At 46.7% G+C, this 19,921-nt stretch overlaps 1 protein-coding gene across 1 annotated transcript; it reads right to left on the bottom strand.

Moving 5' to 3' along the window:
* Positions 1 to 1,212: 1,212 nt before the first annotated feature.
* LAX1 (lymphocyte transmembrane adaptor 1) lies at positions 1,213 to 15,988 on the bottom strand. Its single transcript, XM_084783986.1, has 6 exons — positions 15,705 to 15,988; positions 14,618 to 14,809; positions 9,013 to 9,116; positions 8,553 to 8,657; positions 7,786 to 7,856; positions 1,213 to 5,215 (listed from the first exon to the last, which is right to left on the bottom strand). The coding sequence occupies exons 2-6, from the start codon at positions 14,701 to 14,703 to the stop codon at positions 4,466 to 4,468; spliced, it is 1,116 nt and encodes a 371-aa protein (XP_084640112.1). The 5' UTR covers positions 14,704 to 14,809; positions 15,705 to 15,988; the 3' UTR covers positions 1,213 to 4,465.
* Positions 15,989 to 19,921: the final 3,933 nt, after the last annotated feature.

Raw genomic sequence — 19,921 nt, 5'->3', positions numbered from 1 at the left:
CTCTTAGACTCTAAAAATCATGTTGAATATGAGTGGAAAGTTATTATCCTTGTCTCACTCTAGATTTTAGAAAAATCTCAGTTTCCCCCATTTAGTTTAATGTTGGATATAGGTTTGCTGTATATAGCCTTTACAATGTTGGTGTGTGTTTTGCGTATTTCTAGTTTTTCCTGGAATGTACTGTGAGCACATGTTAAACTTTTCCACACCTATCCAAATGATCATAGGATTTCTTTCCTTAACTTGATCTACAGTCAACTACCATTTTGTTCATTTTGTTTATGTTGATCCAATCTTGCATTGCTGGGGGTGAAACCAGTTTAGTTGTGACTTGTGCTTGCAATCATTAATTTTATCAACTGGGCAGGGTCAGGATAACCCAGGAGACAAACCTTTGTACATACCTGCAAGGGAATTTGTAGACTAGACTGAATTGAGTTAACACACCTGCACGGTGGATAGCACAAATTCTATGCAATGGTGTCCCAACCTGAGTGAAAAGGAGTAGCAAAGCTGAATGTCATATTCATCACTTTGCTTTCTTACTGTAGCAAACGAGATACTTGTGAACAGAGGTGGGAAAGCATATTGTGTGTATCTTCTCTTTCTGACTGAGTCCCCTACTGTCCCACGGACGGCAGTCACAAAAGCGCAAGTTCAAAAGTAAGGATTTCTTTCAAAGACAAGAGTTTTTAAGATGGCAGGCCAGGTGTGGTGCCTTAAGCACCTGGAAGGTAAAAGGCAGGAGGAACAAAAATGGAAAGTCGTCCTTGGCGACACAGTGAGTTTGAGACTGCTCTGGGCATATTAGACCCTGCTTGGTGGTGGTGGTGGGGAAGCATTTAAAAAAGGTGGCAGCGGATCATTAAACCGAGGGCCTGTGTAGAGGTGTGTGGTGAGGGGCTGGCCCCTACTTGCAGAATTTTTCCTGTGAAAGGCCTCAAGTTTTTTTCTTTCCATTAGCGGACGTCTGAGGTGGGAAGGAGAGTCCTGCTAAACAGGAGTTTCACTGAGACCGCCAGCAGATGGAATAACTTGGTTTTATTATTATTATAAGCTCTGAGACTATAGCTGGGCAGTTTCTAGCAATTCCAACCCAGTTATTCTGGCCTAGCCCACGCCCCACCACAAGGCCTATTACGTGTCCTGTGTCGCAAGCAGAGAGTTTACACTCAGGATCCAGAACAAAGGAAGCAGGCCAAGTACAAGTGGTATGTTTTAGCAAGAGAGATTTATTAGCAATACAAAAACAACTACAGCAAAAGGCGGCGGCTAAGGCTCCAAGGCCGAGCCACCAATACCATTCCATTACACTCTTAAAACTATCTTAATTCCAATAGGAGTAGCATTTAGCATCTTATAATGTCAATGTTCTAGGAGCTTATGCCATTAGGGTATACGACCTGATACCGCGATGTTCTGTCGAACAGGTTCGCTGCTGCGACTTGATTCAGTTCTCGTGTTGTTGTCTGACAGCGTGTCTGTCTGCTCCGTCCGGGAAGAGCGCCTCGTCGTCTGACAGCATTTCAGGCAGTCATGGTGACAGCGAGGTAACTGGCTGCTTCTTCTCAGGGTTTTTATACTTAACTTAACCTTATCATCTCTAATTCACACATCTAGCTTTCTGCGTCACTCTTATCACCAACTTGCAGTCGTGGCTGCTCTTAGGTCAGAATTTACTACTAAGGTTTTATCTATCACTCACACATATGGTCACACGTCAGCTTTTGGACTGTCAGCTGCTTTCTACACTGGGCTTTGAATCAAGCCCTTACATGTTTATTACACCCTGCTTCTTCCTCCGCGTCCTGCTGGTGACTCCCCACTTCCTATCGCTGCCTGAAGTCCCGCCGAGTCTCTCCTGCCTCCTGCCTTTGGGTCAGCTCTTCCCACCCCCACCTCACCCTCAACAGGGTTTCTCTGTGTGGCCCTGGCTGCCCTGTACTCTTTGTGGACCAGGCTGGCCTGGAACTCACAGAGATTTGCCTGCCTCTGCCTCCCCGAGTGCTGGGATTACAGGTGTGCGCCACCACCGTGCCAGGCGCCAGCTTCTGGCCAACTCTGTCTTCAACCAATCAGAAGCTTCTGTCCAACTCTGTCTTCAACCAATCAGAACGGTTGTGACGGAGAACAACGTTTACATAACCCGAGACCAGCCTGTACTCAGCTCCCTGGGGTACAGAAATCAACGTCCGAATACACAAGGACAACCTTCACTAAGTGCACAAAACATCACCCCAACGCCCTGCTGGGTTGTGTTGTATCCTTCTGAAAAGATCCCAATCCCTCAAGATTGAAACAAACATCTACCTCCTGGTTAGTGTTAGGAGTGTTGAGGGGAGTGGTTGGCAAGAGGAAAGAGAGGGTAGGTTATATCCACTTTCCTGTAACTCCGGGGAAGCAGGCCATCACCGGCTTAGTCCAGCTTCTGGAAGTATTTACGGGTCGGTCCCTGGATACTGTCCCACAAGGCTACGGGATCAGGGACGACACTGCTATGGCATGCGGTTTTCTAGAGGGCAAAAGGGACTCTTCGTGTTTTAGACTAGGTAGTATTCTGATGAGGAGACACAGTAACTACAAGGTCAGGTGATGACTCACGGCTAATCTTGGTTGCCGGCTTTATTGCATCTGGAATTAACCCAAGCTTCTGGATGCTCCTCCCATAAGGAATTTTCTTATTTTCTTCCATCAGACTATTTGAGACGTGCACTAAGTCTGAACCACACCTTCAGGCAGCAGCCAGGAGCAAAAGACACAGAAGAAGGAAACTTTGTTTTTTGCCTACTTGTTCTCACCCTTTTTTTTGTTTTGTTTTCGAGACAGGGTTTCTCTGTGTAGCCTTGACTGTCATGAACTCACTTTGTAGGCCAAGATGGCCTCAAACTCACAGCGATCTGCCTGCCTCTGCCTCCCAAGTGCTGGGATTTCAGGCGTGTGCATCACCACCCGGCTGGTTCTCACTCTTGCTGGCAAGTGGATTAGCCGTGTTGTTGAGGCGTTCCTTTGCAGGTATTAGAAGCAACTTCTTCAGGATTCCAATATAGACAAATTTGTTTTCACTACTTCATTGGGTTCTTCTACCTCTACCTCCCTTCCAACCTTTATTCCCTTCAACCCCTCAAGACTTGGTAGGAGAGAAAGAAGGTTAGGGGAAGAAGGGGGTGTGGTCTTTTTAGACCACTTCCGGCTGCTTAGGGTCATTAGATTGCTTGGGGCAAGTCCAACCTTCGTAGTCAGAATATCTCCAACTTCTCATCAAACTGCTGCAGCAGCAACCAGGACCAGCAGTGTGGATCAACAGCTGCCTTCCTCTTCTTCAGATTCCCCAATCCCTTTCTGGCTTCTGTTTCCTTTCATTAGTGAGTCCTAGATTTTATAGATAGAGATAGGTAGATAGATAGATAGATAGATAGATAGATAGATAGATAGATAGATAGATAGACAATCAATAGATAAAATCATATATGTACAGATGACAGAAAAGTAGAAGTAAAACCATCTAGGGGAATGCAGGGGTCTTGTGGGAAGGAGAAGAGATGAAGAAAGGGAAAGTCTTGGGAAACGAGTGGATATCTCACAGTATATTATATGCAACCGGACCATATTTAAGGCCGGTTGATAAAATAAAAACAGGGTGGCGCATACCTGTAATCTCAGCACTCAGGGAGGCAAAGGAAGGCAGATCTCTGTGAGTTCGAGGCCAGCCTAGTCTACAAAGCAAGTCCAGGACAGCCAAGGCTACACAGAGAAACCCTGTCTTGGAAAACAAAACAAACAAACAAACAAAAAAGTAAACAAAACAAAAACTAACAAGCAAAAAACAATAATAATTTAAAAAACAGTTGAAAGGGAACCTACCCCTCCTTATCTACAACAGGTTAATTTATTTGTACAACTCCAGTATACATTAAAAGAGGTTGCAGTTCTTAAGGATGAAACAGATGGCTCATCTGACAGGTGTCCGATCTGCAATCATATCAATAGTGATGGGTCTGGCCGGGGCTATGCCCTCATCAGCTCTTCGCAAGTTGGAAATTGCCTGGCCCAACTTGTTCCTCCTTTGGCCTGTCGGGGTCATAACATAATCTACACTCCCACTTTGCAGCTTGCTGGTGCTTGCAAAGGGAATTATCTTCGACCATGTCACACTTCCACGTGGTTCTAAGTGCTAGGCACCTTTCTGTGTCTAACTCCCCAATAAGATAGTGTCACTAAACTATCTTCAGTTGGCCTGAGAGCTAACGGCAACCTTGACTGAGACTTCTTCTTCTCTGGGCTTCCTAGTCTTTTGCTTTCTATGCGACCTGCTGCTGCCCTGCTCCTCTTAGCCTCCTTAGCCTAGCCAAGTGAATCCAACAGGATCCTTGGCCACTCCGGCATCCTTTCTAGCTGTTTCAGCAGGGTAGACTGCCTCACAGAGCTTTCCAGCTAGGTCGCTTGCTGTTCCCTCCTCAGAAGGATGTCAAGAAGCAGGCGCCTGCTCCCAGTCCCTGCCTTCTGAGTCTGCAACTAGCACATTCTCATAATCACTGGAGTCTTCGTTTGACTGCTCTGTTCCATGTACCACCTCAGAGTTCTCACTCTGGGTAGATGGCAGAAATGCCATATAACACACAGAAGACCGGCTCCTCCGGACAGGCTCTCCGTGGTCTGTATCGGAAGATGTCACTTCCTCCTCAGTCTGCAGCTGCCTTTCATTGGTATCTGCCGACGGGACGTTTTCATAGTCTCTGCAGCCCTGAAGAGCCGCCTTGGGCTGGTTCTCTTGGACATCTTCAAGGTCCAAACCTGTCATATTGACATAGTCATTTGAAGTCTGAGATGACTCTTCTCCATCACTGAGTGAATCACTACCCTTAGCTGGAGCCCACAAACCAGTGTGTTCGGCGGCATCCCCACAGCCTGCGTGCCTGCCTTCGGCAAACTCCAGCTTCTGGGCACTTGGAAGACCAAGATGATTTTCAGGAGGGCATTTGGTGGCGCTTAGAGCCTCACCGGACTCCTCTGCTGTGGGGATATTGACATAATCATTTGACTCCTTGGAAGAAATGCTGGAGTCATCTCTGGACGCTCCGACACTGATGTAATGTGCTGAGGGGGAGAGGTGCCCACACATCTGGGGCACTGTACCACTGTCATAGATGCCTACTGTGTACTCCACGGCATGAACATAAGCTCTATGCATCTGAAGGGAACCATCAGCTTGAGGGACCTGCAAAGAAGAAGAGAAAGTGACAAGATGGGAGCAGAAACAGGGACACAGCCGCTCTCGCTCCCCGCGCTGCCTGGCATTACAGTCCCTTCACTCAGTCCTCTAGCTCGGAGCTAAGGTCCAAGTCAGGAGCTCACACGGCAAGGTTTTAGGTACCAGTTATGTTCTGGGGCTATGGGCTGAGTATAAGAAAAGCAATATTGGGGCTGGAGAGATGGCTCAGAAGTTAAGAGCACTGGCTGCTCTTCCAAAGGTCCTGAGTTCAATTCCCAGCAACCACATGGTACATCACAACCATCTTTAATGAGATCTAGTGTCTTTTTTTTTTTCCTTCTGGTATGCAGGTGTACATGCAGGCAGAACACAGTATACATAATAATAAATAAATAAATCTTTAAAAAAAGAAAAAAAAAAGCCGGGCGTGGTGGCGCACATCTTTACTCTCAGCACTGGGGAGGCAGAGGCAGGTGGATCAATGTGAGTTCGAGTTCGAGGCCAGCCTGGTCTACAAAGCAAGTCCAGGACAGCCATCACTGCACAGAGAAACCCTGTCTCAAAAAACCAAAAACCAAAACCAAACCAACCAACCAAACAAACAAACAAACAAAAAAAAAAAAAAAAAAAAAAAAAAAAGAAGAAGAAGAAAGAAAAAAGGAAAAAAAAATAAGAAAAGCAATGCTGAGCCTGTGGCTCAGAGATACGGTACTTATGTAGCATGCACAAGCCTCCAGGCCCAACCTTTAATATCACAAAAACATGAAGAAAAATAGTGGCTGAAATGAGATGTTAGAACACAACAGGTTTTGGCTGTGGTGGACTCAGCGGGGAGGAACAAGGCCTGCAATGGAGACAGTACACATCACCAAAGCACATGGGGCGGTCCAGTGCTGCATGGGCTCAAGACAGAGACTTAGTTAGACTCACAATGAGCGCAAATGCCAGCTTCACCACTTTGTGCTGAGTCTAAACATCTTACCTTGGTGCCTTCACTTCCTGGTCTATAAATTGAGATTGCCACAGTGTCTATGTCATAAGGCTTTTGTGAGCCTTGTAAAAGAATTGCTATACATAATGTATTCGGAACAGGGTTAGCAGATAGAAAACAATACAAATGAAGGATCCTGGTTTCTAGGAATCCAGAAATGTCAAGAAAAGCATGGGGACCGTTAGTGTGAAATCCCTTCCACCATTTATTTTCTCACATTCATCTGGAACTTATTACGTAGACGAGGTCGGATAGCTATAGGCAATCCTGCTTTAGTCTTCTGAGTGCTTTCACAGGCACAACCCTCCGTGCCACGCTACTAGTTTTATTTTGGTTTTATTCAAAGGTCTCACTATATAACTCTGCCTGTCCTGGAACTCACTTTGGAGACCAGGCTGGCCTCAAACCCAGAGATCTACCTGCCTCTGCCTCCTAAGTGCTGGGATTAAAGCTGTGTACCACCAGTGCCCAGCACAGACATATTATAATTTAAAAAGAGAGAGAGAAATAATGTTGTTGTTGTTGTTGTTGTTACAGAAATGGACTAGTTAAAGGAGTGGGAACTTAATAAATTGAATTTGTTCTGTATTACATGATGCCTTGTACCTTGCAAGCTAAGAAAGCATGAGAGCCTGGTCAGACGCATCCCCTTGACTTTCCAGCCTCCAGAATGATGAGCCCAGTACATTTCCATTCATTACTTACTGCCCTGGATGGACCAGCACATTCTCACTGATCAAGTAGAGTCTACATCAACTGCAGTGATAAATGACTTAGAGAAAGCTCCGCTATTCTGGATAACGGAAATGGTTCGGCATAGGCCCTAGAAGTAATGCCTGAAGGTGGGTTGTAGGAGCGGGAGAGAGGACTTAGCAGCTTAAGAGCACTTGCTGCTCTTTCAGAGGACCCAGGTTCAATTCTCAGCACCTACATGGTAGTTTACAACTGTCTATAACTCTGGTTCCAAGTGACCCGATGATCTCTTCTCACCTCCCTGGGGCAACAGGCATACATGTGGTGCTCGCACATACATACATACATACATACATACAGGCAAAACACTCATACACATACAATACAAAAAATAAAAGCGTGAGCATTTTTGAATAGACAGGCTTAAAGTGTGGCTTGAACATGTGCAGCATCATTGGAATAGCTCTGGCCTCCTGGAGTGACCACTCTGGATGGAGAAACATTTATTTGGGTAAACAAAGTGTCATGTCTTTGTTTAAAAAAAAAACACTTTCAGTTCTAACATCACATACTTGAATGCATGTGCCTTTCTTAAAATCCTAAGTGCTGGTCCTCCCCCACAGCCCTCTCTTGGCGCAATATTCCTATACAGTCTAGGTAGGCCTGGAACTTACAATGTACCTCAGACTACGCCTACCTGCTAACCTGCTGTTGGCTTCCTGAGTGCTGCGTTATAGCAATGTGTCATTGTGCAAGCCATAAGTTAAACTGTTATTTTGTTTCTTTGGTCAGTAGGAAGTTCTGCAGGATGTGACCCATATGAGACCAGACCCCATTCACTTCCACTCTCCTGCCATGCTCTCGGGACTTTATCTTTTCCCTTGGCTCTTACCTCATGCTCAGGGCTGTCTGACTCTCTGGAGAGGAGGCTCTCGGTACTGAAGCCACTCGACTGATGTCTCCCTGCAACAACAAAATGAATCTTGAAGACAGTGGGCTGTGGAGTGCTTCAGCCCCAACTATCTCTGCATAAAAGATGAGTGGGGGCCGGGCGGTGGTGGCACACACCTTTAATCCCAGCATTTGGGAGGCAGAGGCAGGCGGATCTTTGTGAGTTCCAGGCCAGCCTGGTCTACAAAGTGAGTCCAGGAGAGAAACCCTGTCTCAAAAACCCAATAATACTAATACTAATACTAATACTAATACTAATACTAATACTAATACTAATAATTGTCATTATTATTATTATTATTTTAAAAAAGATGAATGGGGTTGTATGGAGCCTGCGAGGAGAAGCTAGAATCTAGTGTCCAGTGCTCTGTGGTGAGAAGGTCAGAGTTACAGGATGATGCTCTGAGACCTGAATGCATTCTTGGGCATGCCCGTGGAGAGCTTCCCACCCATCCCTTGCCTACAACACCAGCGTCGTGGTCTTATTCAATCCTTCTCCACCTATGATGCAACTGGCTTTCCTCTGCTGCCTACAACGAAGAGAAAGCAAACCCCAAACCCAGCCGACTGGACCTGTGCTCTTTCTGTTCAGAGCTCTCCAGTCCCCACTGGATATGCAGACTGCTCGGTGCTGTTCTGCAGCCTGGATACTTGGAAAGAGTTGCTTCTGAGTGGTGAGAGGTGCATCTTGGCTTAGGAGAAACCTACCCAGCTCTGCCTGCTGCTGGGGCAAGAAGTCGTAAATATTTTTTGCTCGCTGTCTGGGTGGAGGCAGAGTCAGCGATGGAGCTACTTGGAAGTAAGGGACTCGACCTGAAAGGCAACGGGAGACTAGGTCAGGACGCAGGCAGTGGGGACTCTCAGGGTGAATGGTCCCCAGCAATATTCCCCACCCTCGTCAGCTATCATGAAAGATAATTCAGGCAAAGGAGAAGGCATTCAGTGGACAAAGGCAGGAAGGGGAAACCGGCCGTAAGGACCACCTGAGCAACGTCTTCTCCATGGCACTCAGATCTACCCTAGGGCTACAGCTTAGGGCCAGATCATCAGGGAAGAACACAGGACTCCGGGCGCGGGGACGGGGACTCAGAGAATGCCCCAGGACCTAAATGAGGGGCTGGAAGATGGATTCTACTGCAGCTTAATTGGAGACAAGCCCGGGACTCACGCTTCTTCTGTTTGTTCCAGTTCCACAGGATGCAGGCAGCCACGATGACCAGGAAGATGGCCAGGAGCGCCACAAAGCCAGGGAAAATGATCTGGCTTTTCTCTCTAGGAGGAAAACTAGGTGTCATGGCCCAGGTGGCCAAAAGGTTTGGGCTTGGGAAGGTTTCTTTCAGGAGAGAGACCCCAAGTGATACTGGGTAGGCCAAGAGTTAGGTATGAGGAAACGGATGGGAAACCACAGCTGGATCTTGGCTGATTGCCCTGATGGACAGATGCCCCTTTGTAGCTAAACAGCCTCGAAGATGAAGTGCAATTGTTCCCGTTACATCAGAAACCAAGGCATCCAGGCATTTCCTATACATGTGCTTTCAAAAGACTGATGATGTTATTGTATCACTCGCATTATGGTCTTAACCTCCTCCACCTTTTTTTAGTGACTATGAGAAATAATACTCTAAAAGGGAGACCTGGCCCACCATGGTTTGGGAAGAAGAAAAGGTCACCTTACTCTGTGACTAAGCCACCTACTTCATCCATATTCACAAAAGCTTCCTTTAAATCAGCAGGGCAGTGGTCACTGAGCTGCGCCTTGCCCCTGGTGCTCACTTCAATTGGAGTGTTTGCTTTGTTGAGTTTTGCTGAATCAACCTTGGTTTAAATTGTATATGTCTTCTGCCCGTATTCTTTCCTTCAGGAAGAGCCCCCTTGCAATGCAAGGGTTTAGAATGGGAGCCAGGTGAAGCTTGTTGTGGTGGTTTGAATGAAAATGGCCCCCAGAGACTCCTAGGGAGAGGCATTATGGGAAGTGTGGCCTTGTTGGAGGAAGTGTGTCATGGGGCACAGGGCTTTGAGACTTCAGAAGCTCAAGCCAGGCCCAGTGTCTCTCTTTCCACTGCCTGCCGATTCCTTCTCCAGCACCATGTCTGCCAGAGTGCTGCCATGTTTCCCTGTCATGACAAAGATGAACTAAACCTCTGAAACTGTAAGTCAGCCCCAATGGAATGTTTTTCTCTTAAGAGTTGTCATGGTCATGGTGTTTCTTCACAGCAATAGAAACCACAACTATGACAGATGTTGAGGTAAAGCGGACAGAATCATCTCTGAGCAAGTCATCTCTTGGGGCTGGAGAGATGGCTCAGTGGTTGAGAGTGTCTGCTGCTCTTCCAGGGGTTCAGGGTTTAGTTCCCAGCACCCACTGGGGTCTCACAACCCCTGTAACTCCAGTTCCAATGGAGTCAATGCTTCTGGCCTCAGAGTGTTCAAACCCCCATTCACACACACAAATATGCATAACTTAAAATAATGAAAGAAGGAAGGGAATAAGAAAGAAAGTCATCTATGAGGAGAAACATCACGGAGAGAGGAGCTGAGTGTTGGGTTTCAGACCTTGGGGGTGCCTAGGTAGCATATAAAAGAGAACTTGGCCTCTGGATTCTCCAAGCATTCCACAGTCTCTACATGTTACAGGGCGTGCCTGGCATACCCCACACTTTATGCTGAACTTTCCAGCCCAGGGGCTGGGCAGACATTTTCTCTCTCTCTCTCTCTCTCTCTCTCTCTCTCTCTCTCTCTCTCTCTCTCTGTGTGTGTGTGTGTGTGTGTGTGTATGTCTCTCTCTGTCTCTTTCTCTGTCTGTCTGTCTGTCTCTCTCTCTCTCTCTCTCTCCACCTCCTCTGTGTGCGCACGCTCTTTCTTCCTCCCCCAACTTCTCCCTATCTGCATGTTAACTTCCTGGGCCCCACTTGTCGGGACCCTGGCCAAGAGCCGGCCCCAATAAACCTGCCTTTATACTTTAATTTGGCTCGAGATTACCTATCACGACGTATGTGGAAAAGAGAGCCATCCCTTTGAACACCTACCAGGTGCTAGGGGGCCTACACATGATACGTATTATTTAATCTTCACAAAGCCCCGCCTATCCTTCTCTGCACCCAAGGATCCTGAGACTCAGAAAGGAAGAGCAATACAGCCAAGCTTTCCTAGGACAGAAGATGCAGACACAGAAGACGAGTGTAGGGTGGTCGATGCCTGGAGATCCCTCTCTTTCTCCTCTCCGGCTATCAGCAAGCTTCCAACACCAAACACCTCTGGCCCAGCGCCTAGGTTTCCTGGCTTGCTGGGACAGGATTACTCAATTCACTAATAGGGAGGAGCTCTGTGACAGCATCCAGCTTACATGAACTGGAGTAACCCCCCAAAACATGGAGCTGGTCTCTAAGCAACACTAGACTGTTGGGTGAAATTTAACCAACACTAGCTCCGAGCGGCCTTGCAGTTCTCTGATAGGACTGCAGTCGTGGCTCTGTTTGGGGGTTGAAATGCGTCCAGATGGTTGCAACATCAGGCGGCCACACCCACTCTAGCAGGAAGCAAGCAGTGGACGTCTGGTAGGAACAGGCAGCTGTCCCCCAAACATTAAAACCACATAATACCTGCAAAGATGTTTGTCCTCCTGAGTCCTGGGCTTACTGATCCAGCTTTCTATTGGCTATTTCTCTTAGGTTGTCCAATAGACATCTCAGACCATAACTGGGCCCCTGGTCTGTCTTCATATGCTGGCTTTTCCTCTAGACTTTCCACTATCTAGAGATACAGTCTAAACCCTTGGCACTACTCCTGACTGACTGATTTTTCATGCCTTACTTTCACTTAATCATCTTTGCCCTGGGCAAGGGCATCTGCTCTGAGCCCAGGCACTTCTTATTGTTCCATTGCTACTACCCTGGCACAAGCCAAGATGAGTTCCAGATGGTCTTTGACAGTGGTCACCTCCCTGGTGGCTCTCCTGGATTTCACTCTTGACTTCAGCATGTCATTCTCACCCGTGAGCTAGAATGATCACTCTATGTTTCTCCTCCACTGAGAATCTTCCACGGCTTTCCCATTGTACTGACAACAAATCTCTAGGGTGTACTCAGTGAGGGTTTTTTTTTTTAATGTGATCTGGCTTCTCTTGATTAATCTCTGGGCTCATTTCCAACCCGATTACCCCTGATGCTGACCACCATGACCTCTTGCTGCTCCTGTCCACATGAAGAATCGTTTAATCTCAGATGGCCTCTCGCTCTTTCCAGGAAGTGCGCCTGAGCCCTTCATTCATTTAAGGCTTTTCTATAGTGATATCGCCTCCTTAGAGAGATCTTCCCTGGTCCTATGCATCATTCACAGTTTTCTTACTCAGTTCTCCTTCTTCTTCAAAGCGCTTATGGCAGACTGATAGTATATATTTATTTGGTTACCTGTTTGCCATCAAACACTGACACTGACTGAACCTCAAGAAGTCACAGACTTGTCAATATTGTTCACTCAGCATCTCAAGTAGCATCTCTGGTAGGAGCTTCATGAATATTTGTTTAATGATATGTGGATGAAATAACAAAAGAATGAACGCGGAAATTATTTTGAGAGTAACACAGTCATTGTGGAAAATTGTTCATGGCAATTTCCCCAAAACTTAGAAATAGAACCACCACCATATGCTCTGCCAGTCCCACTACTAGATCTATATCCAGAGCAAGTGAAAGCCGTGTCTGTACTCCCATGTTTATTAGAGATGTTTAAACTGTCATGCTTATTGCAGCAAAATTCACAATATGGAATTGACCTGAGTGTCTATCAACAGGTAACTGGATAGAGAGAATGTGGAATGCATATACGGTGGATACCACTCAGCTTTAAAAAAGAAGATTTTTGTCATTTGTGACAAGGTAGATGGACCCAGAGGATATAATGTTAAGCGAAAGAAGCTAGGAATGGGTAGCTACTGCTCCAGCTCACTTACATGCAGAATAAAAGATTGAACTCATAGAAGCAGAGGGTAGTAAAAGGGTCACCAGGGGCAGCGAGGGAGGGTTCTCAGGGATGTCAAAGGTCAGGTGGAAGGAAGAAGTTCAACATTGTTGAGGCCTGCTCCTTTTGGGAAGCATAACTATGGGTATTTTTATTTCAGGCCCACCATCCACATCATCTCAGCTCATTGCTGATGTCAAAGAATCCCTATACGAGGTCAGGTTGACCATAAACTATGTTTATGCTCAGTGAGAAACTCTGTGGCCTTGTTGTTCCCAGAAATCCCCCAACCACAAGCCCAGCCACCCCCAACGGCCAGGCACACTGTCGAGGTCAGCTAGAACTTCTTGTTAATAAAATAACGAGGCAGAGCTGACCGTGCCATTCCACCGTCAGCCCCCCTCTACGTGGTTGTCACCTTTAAATATGCAACACAACTTCCCCTCAAGGACGTGGCTCAGATCCATAACTGACCACCTCCCTGAGCTCAGAAAATAAAGCTTCCATTTTTAGCTTCTGTGTCTGAAGTGAGTTTTCTCAGCTCATATGTTGAAAATCATGTATTCTTGAGCATTGCTTAGTATTCTTTGAAGTATCCTCTCATAAAAAGGAATGTCAAGTAACACATATGGTAGCTTAGTTCAACTTAAGCCATCTACAATGTGTACATATTTCAAAACAATATGTTAACCATAACCACATAAATACAAATGTTATTTACTAATTACCAAGTGAAAAAGAAAGAGAAAATAACAACAAGGCAAAAATCAACTTAAAAAAGAAATAATTTTAGGGGGCAGTGAGATGGCTCAGTGGGTAAAGGCACCTGCTGCCAAGCCTGACACCTGAGTTTGATCCCTGAGACTCATATGGTGAAAAGAGGGAACCAATTCCTGCAACTTGCCCTCTGACCTCTGTACCCTTCCACCCCCCACCCCCACCCCAATAAGAAAAGTAATTTTAAAAAAAGGAAATCATTTCAGGAGGATGGTTCAGGCTGCAACAATGGATATGAACTCATTTCTCTTCAGCATCCATGTTTTACCTGCAGCTGACATTCATTTACCTTGTTGTAACATTGAAATTTCTGAAAATTACAGCATTAAAAAAATACACTTTCAGCTGGGCATGGTGGCACACACCTTTAATTCCAGCACTCAGGGAGGCAGAGGCAGGTGAATCTCTGTCAGTTGGACGCCAGTCTGGTCTACAAAGGGAGTCCAAGACAGTCAAGGCTATACAGAGAAACCTTGTCTCAACACCCCCCCCCAAAAAAAGCACACCAAAAAACCCGACTTTCATTGGTTTTTACTTTGATCAGAGCACTGAAATTTACTCCTATTCATATTCCTAAAGTCTCAACACCCGCTCTACACTTTACTTTTGTTTATCTGAGGTTGAAAAATTCAGGGGTGAATTTACAGCCATGATTAGCTCTGTAAGATCCTATGGCCTCAGACTTCACAACTTCTATTATTACGTTTCTCACTCAGGACAAGGCTTTAGCGTCTAAAAACTCATTGCTGGGAAATTAGGATGTTTGTTTCCATCATGGTGGGACAAGAGATGGGAAAGATTGAGGGCAGAGTTAGGGCCTCTGAGAGGAAAAAAATCCAGTCAGAAATTCTTGTCTATCAAGCCCTCTGTCCTTATCCCATTATCTTTCTTTTCCCTCAGCATCCCTCAGCAAATGGCTCTCAGGTCAAAGTTCGCTGGTCCTAGTGGACCCAGGCCTGGGTTGTAAGTATGGCAGCACTGCCAGGCTAGCCCACTCCTGAGCAAGAGGAGCCTGGAGTTTATTTTCTCAAAGCACTTACCCTTCCAGGCTGCCAGGAGTCCCCTGCACAGTGCTGGGCTTGGAGTTCCTTCTTGTGATCTCTGGAGGGGTGTGGGTGCTGTACATCACTGGACCTCTGAGGGGCTGGCTCTGCAGCTTCTAAAGCCTTCTCGGTGTTGTGACTGACCAGCCAGTATGGATGTCACTTTTTTTTCTTGCTCTTTCTAAGTTGCTGATTCATAGGAAAAAAGGCAAATTGGTGTGTCTTTTGCATATAACCACCTTTTAAAAGAACAAAAAACTAGATAATAGGACAGCAGCAAATTCTCCAGATCCTCATGTTTTCCAAAGTGTGTCACTTTGTACTCTTGACTCTTCCTATTTCTTTAGCTAGGGTCTCATGTATCTTGGTCTAGCCTGGGACTTGCCACGTAGCCATTGATGTAGCGTTTTCTGTATCTCAGGGTAGCCTGGAACTCTGTAGGTAGCCAGGACGTATAGCCGAGGTGGCCCTGAAATCCTGATCCTTCTGTCTCTGCTTCCTTAGCACTGGGGTTTACAGGTGTGTGCCACCGCGCTCATCAGGTGTAGCCCTGCGGCTGGAACTCTAGAGCTGTGTACACTGTCGGCAAGCACTCCCACAGAGAAGCCTCCCAGCAAGTTCTTCCTTGATCATATTCACCAAAGTTCTCGCAAACAAAAAAGTTATTGGTCTTTCTTTTCTTTTTTTCTTGGTTTTTGTAGACCAGGCTGGCCTTGAACTCACAGCCATCTGCCTGACTCTCCCTCCCGAGTGCTGGGATTAAAGACGTGTGCCACCACGTCCGGCCTTTATATCTTTCTGAAGGATTCTAACCTTATGTTCTAGAACTTGTTCCCAGCAAACTCCTCTCTTTGGGCTGGTGTTATGGTTCTCCAGGTGAGGGTGTTGGCTGCCATCTTAATGACTCAAGTTTGCACGCCGCCCCCCCCCCATCTGCATGGTGGAAGGATAGAACCAGTTCCCACAAGTTATCTTCTGATCCTCCTACACACACACACACACACACACACACACACACACACGTGAGTGTACTACTGCTATTACTAACAGCAACAAAAATACAATAAAACCCAAATCTCCCTACCTTCACCTGAAATTCATCAAGCTGAGTTGGTACAAGGTTCAAAAGTACCAGGTTTTGGTTTACTCGGGGTGGCCACAGTGCCCACTGCAGGTGATGGGCTCTTTCTCATCCAGGTGGTGATGTTCCTAGTGCGAAGTGGCTGAGGTGACTCTCTCTAAGTTCTGCCTGTTGATAGAAACAGGAGGAGCACAGGGGGAAAAACTACCAAGAGGCCCAGAGGGTCCATGAGACACTCTTTGTCCTCCCACCCCCAAGAGCAGAGTGAAAACAGCAAAGCACTGGCGCAGAATGGAAAGTCAGCGACAGGAAGCTCCACCACTGGTTTGTTAATGAGGCTGGGGCACAGGAAATGCTCAGCACTGCGCAGGCAGCAGGAAGTTCTTAGGTAGCACTGCTGTTCCCCACAGGCACTGTGGCATCTGGGGCCCACGTGGGTTAAAAAGTGCCAGGGAATCAGAGACTCGATTGCCCACCTTGGTTTCCTATGTGTTAAATGCCTCTACCGTCATCAAAATGTGAAGGTTTAAAATAATTAGTTTGCGTAGTTGTTGCTGTTTGTTTATTCTTATTTATTTGTTTGTTTTGTTCTTATTACATTTACTTAGCATGCCTGCCCACACGCCCGTGACACATGTGTGGAGGTCAGAAGACACATGGGGGAGTCTGTTTTCTCCTACTTTGTGGGTCTCAGGAATCAAACTCAGGTGTCAGAGTTAGAAGCCAGCACCTTTATCCAATGACCTGTCTTGTGGATGCCGTTTCTTGTTTTTTTTGAGGCAGATCTCACTCACTTCATAGGCCAAGTTGGCTCAACTCATGGTACCCTCCTGTTTTAATGTCCCTGCTGGTGTGCCTACAGGTGTGAGTCAGGCCCACGGCTTGGTATGAGACAGGTTCTTTCCTTTTCTCTAAGCCCCCCGCCTGCACCTCCACCCTGACTCCCTCACCCCCCCACTTAAGGCAGGGTTTCTTTACGTATCCTTGGCGGTTCTGGACTTCATTATGGAGATCTGGCTGGCCTCAAACTCACAGAGATCCTCCAGCCTCTGCCTGAGTGCTGGGATTTAAGGGAAAAAAAAAAAATCACACTACCACACCTGGCCTCAGATTGCAAATTGCGCCAGAATTAGTCGGTTAGGGAGAAGTGGCAGGCTGGCACAGTTGTGGTTCTGTGGGTGGACAGGCTTTATAAATAGATCCTCCGCAGGTGATCTTGCCAGAAGTGAGCTGCCTTTCACACTTTGAGAACCTCTGTTCCGGTGTCACGGTGGGAATGGAACGGAACCAGAGGTCACAGGGCCACCGGAGGCTGTTTCTTCCTCAGGGCTCAGGGCTTGTGGTGAGGGGAAGCTATCTGCTGCTGGCCTGGCTTCTTCTGCAGCCCAGCCCTAATTTGGGGTAGCCTCCCAGTTCAGATGCCGGTGGGTGGGTTCCTCCACAGCATTTAGCTGAAGGTCCCAAGCTTGGGAGAACGCTCCAAGTTTGTTTCTAACTCCACCCCCCCCCCCCACTTTTGCTCCACATGTGTGCAGAAACACTCCTGGGTGAGGCAGAAAGAGCCACTGAGACTGTATAGATAATGCAGAGCTACTCTAACTACACTCCCCAAACCAGGTGGAGCTCCAGGTAAAGAGAAAGGGACAGTGCCTTTGTCATCAGTACATTTGCCATTATACCTCTCTCCCGGACCTCTTTTGGGTGGACACTGGAGTCCTTGGCTTCCAGAACCTGGACACACCCTGCTTGTTCCGGCTCTCCCAGGGCCCCAGTGGGCTGCAGACTAGTCCTGCACTCTGCAGGAAACCCTGCCATGCTGGGCTTTCACCACCCTCCCTCTGGGGAGCCTGCTTAGCTGGAACAGATGGTTTGATGGCAGTTGGCTGCGGGGCTGGAACCTAGTTCTCTGCCTATGTTTCCTTCGGGTCAGGTTTAAATAAGAGCTAGAATTCCACTAGCGTGGCGGTGATGGCGCACGCCTTTAATCCCAGCACTCGGGAGGCAGAGGCAGGCGGATCACTTGAGTTCGAGGCCAGCCTGCCTGGTCTGCAGAGCGAGTTCCAGGACAGCCATGGCTACACAGAGAAACTCTGTCTTGAAAAAACAAAACAACCCCCCCTTCCCTTCCAGGATTCCTCACTAGATCTCCTGCATTAGAGACAAGTGGACAGGCTGTCCGTGTGACCTTACGTGGAGCTGACCCCAGACTCCTGACCAATGATAAATAAAGAAGTGTTTTCCTGTGTGTGTAACCATCTCTTGTGTGCCTCCCTCCTGGTGTCCCTTTCCACTGCCATGAGTGAGCAAAACAGTTCTACTCTCCTTCCCTTCCAGGAATCAAATCTGGCTAATAATTAAGACAAGAAGGTGGGGAATATGTTCTCAGAATGGGGGTGGGGGGAGGGCCCAGTTAGTCCTGGGAAACGAGGTGTGTGTTTTAAACCGGATTCTTCTAGTGTTCCTTGGAACCTTTCAAAATCACTTTAGGAGTGTGACATATGATTATAAACTAGCAGGGCTGGTTTCAGTCTTGCTTATTTTCTTTAGTCAGGGTCTTGCTGACCTTGAACACTCAATCCTCTTGCCTTAGAATCCTGAACACTGGGAGTACAGGCCTATGCTGCCATACCATGCTAGGTTTAGATTTGATTTGTCTGGCCTTTCTTTCTTTTTTTATTTTTCTTTTCTTCCTTCCTTCCTTCCTTCCTTTCTTTTTTTTTTTTCTTCTCTTTTGGTTTATTTGAGACAGGGTTTCTGTCTGCAGCCCTGGCTATCCTGGCTGACTTTGTAGACCAGGCTGGCCTTGAACTCACATCGATCTGCCCGCCTCTGCCTCCCTGAGTGCTCGGATTAAAGGTGTGCGCCACCACGCCTGGCTTTAATTTGGTTGAAAGGGACTCAATGTATGTAGATTGGTGAGCAAAGTCTCTTGGTGAAGGTGGAGGGTTGCATGCTACACCCATAATGCCTTGAGTGCCCCATCTTCTCAGACGTCTTCTTCAGGAAGACACAAGTTCTAGTTAAAGACTTTATCACCTGGGCTCAGATTCTTACCACTCAGAGAATCCTGGCAGCTCATCTGCTTTGTGTGTGTGTGTGTGTGTGTGTGTGTGTGTGTGTGTGTGTGTGTGTGTGTGATCGCTTTAGATGTAAACTGGCAACAGTAAAAGTTCTTACACAATACTGTGAAAATTAATTGGACCACTAATGAAAAATGTGTGGCTCAGATCTTCACACACACACACACACACACACACACACACACACACACACAAGCTCATTGAACAGGGCCTGTTATGTTTTTATAGTGACATTAATCTTATTCTCTTCTATGTAATGAACTGTTCCCGTTGCCTTCCACCCTCACTGTTACTTTACTCCTTAAACAGAGGCCACTCCTGTAATCTTCAGGCAGGAGGATTGCAAGTTTGAGGCCAGCCTGGGCTCTTTCACTAAAAACAAAACAAAGCAAAACAAAACAGATGCAACTCATCCATCCCATATTTATGAGGCCTCACTCACTGAAAGAGGCAGTCTTAGGTTCTCCTTTGCCTGGTGGCTGGTCTACATGGCTTCTCCCTTGTGGGTTCATGTATTTCACACAGACCCATTCACCCTCACTTTGTATGATGTGTGCCCAGGTATCTTCATTTTATTAGCATTTTTTTCTTTTGTAAAATACCAGTAAAGTCCTATCTGAATGTGTGGTCCACTTCTCTCTGGCTTGATGGCCTTGAGGTCATTGTTACTTTCTTCTTTGGACTCCAGCTGCTCAGATTGTTGCAACCATCAAATGTTATTTTAAGAAAAAAAATAGTAATGTATTTGGTGCTTTATAAAAGGAAAACATGGTTCAAGAGTCACCACTGGCCGAGCAGTGGTGGTGCATACCTTTAATCCCAGCACTCAGGAGGCAGAGGCAGGAGGATTGCTGTGAGTTCAAGGCCAGCCTGCTCTACAAAGTGAGTCCAGAACAGCCAAAGCTACACAGAGAGACCCTGTCTCAGAAAAACCTAAATAAATAAATAAATAAATAAATAAATAAATAAGAGTCATCACTGAATGAAAACAAAACAGAAAAAGAAAATGAAAGGAAGGACAGGACTGCTCCTAGGTCTGGTGGAGGAGACAGGGACACCTGGGACAGTCCAGAATTGACATGACCCTGAGGCATACAAGGGGGGCAGAGGAGAAAGGAGTTGGGGAGAGAGGAACGAAGT

The sequence above is a fragment of the Acomys minous genome (genome assembly GCF_964271855.1).
Source record: "Acomys minous genome assembly, chromosome: 1".
Taxonomy (NCBI): Eukaryota; Metazoa; Chordata; class Mammalia; order Rodentia; family Muridae; genus Acomys; species Acomys minous.
This window is presented reverse-complemented; position numbering and strand designations above follow the sequence as displayed.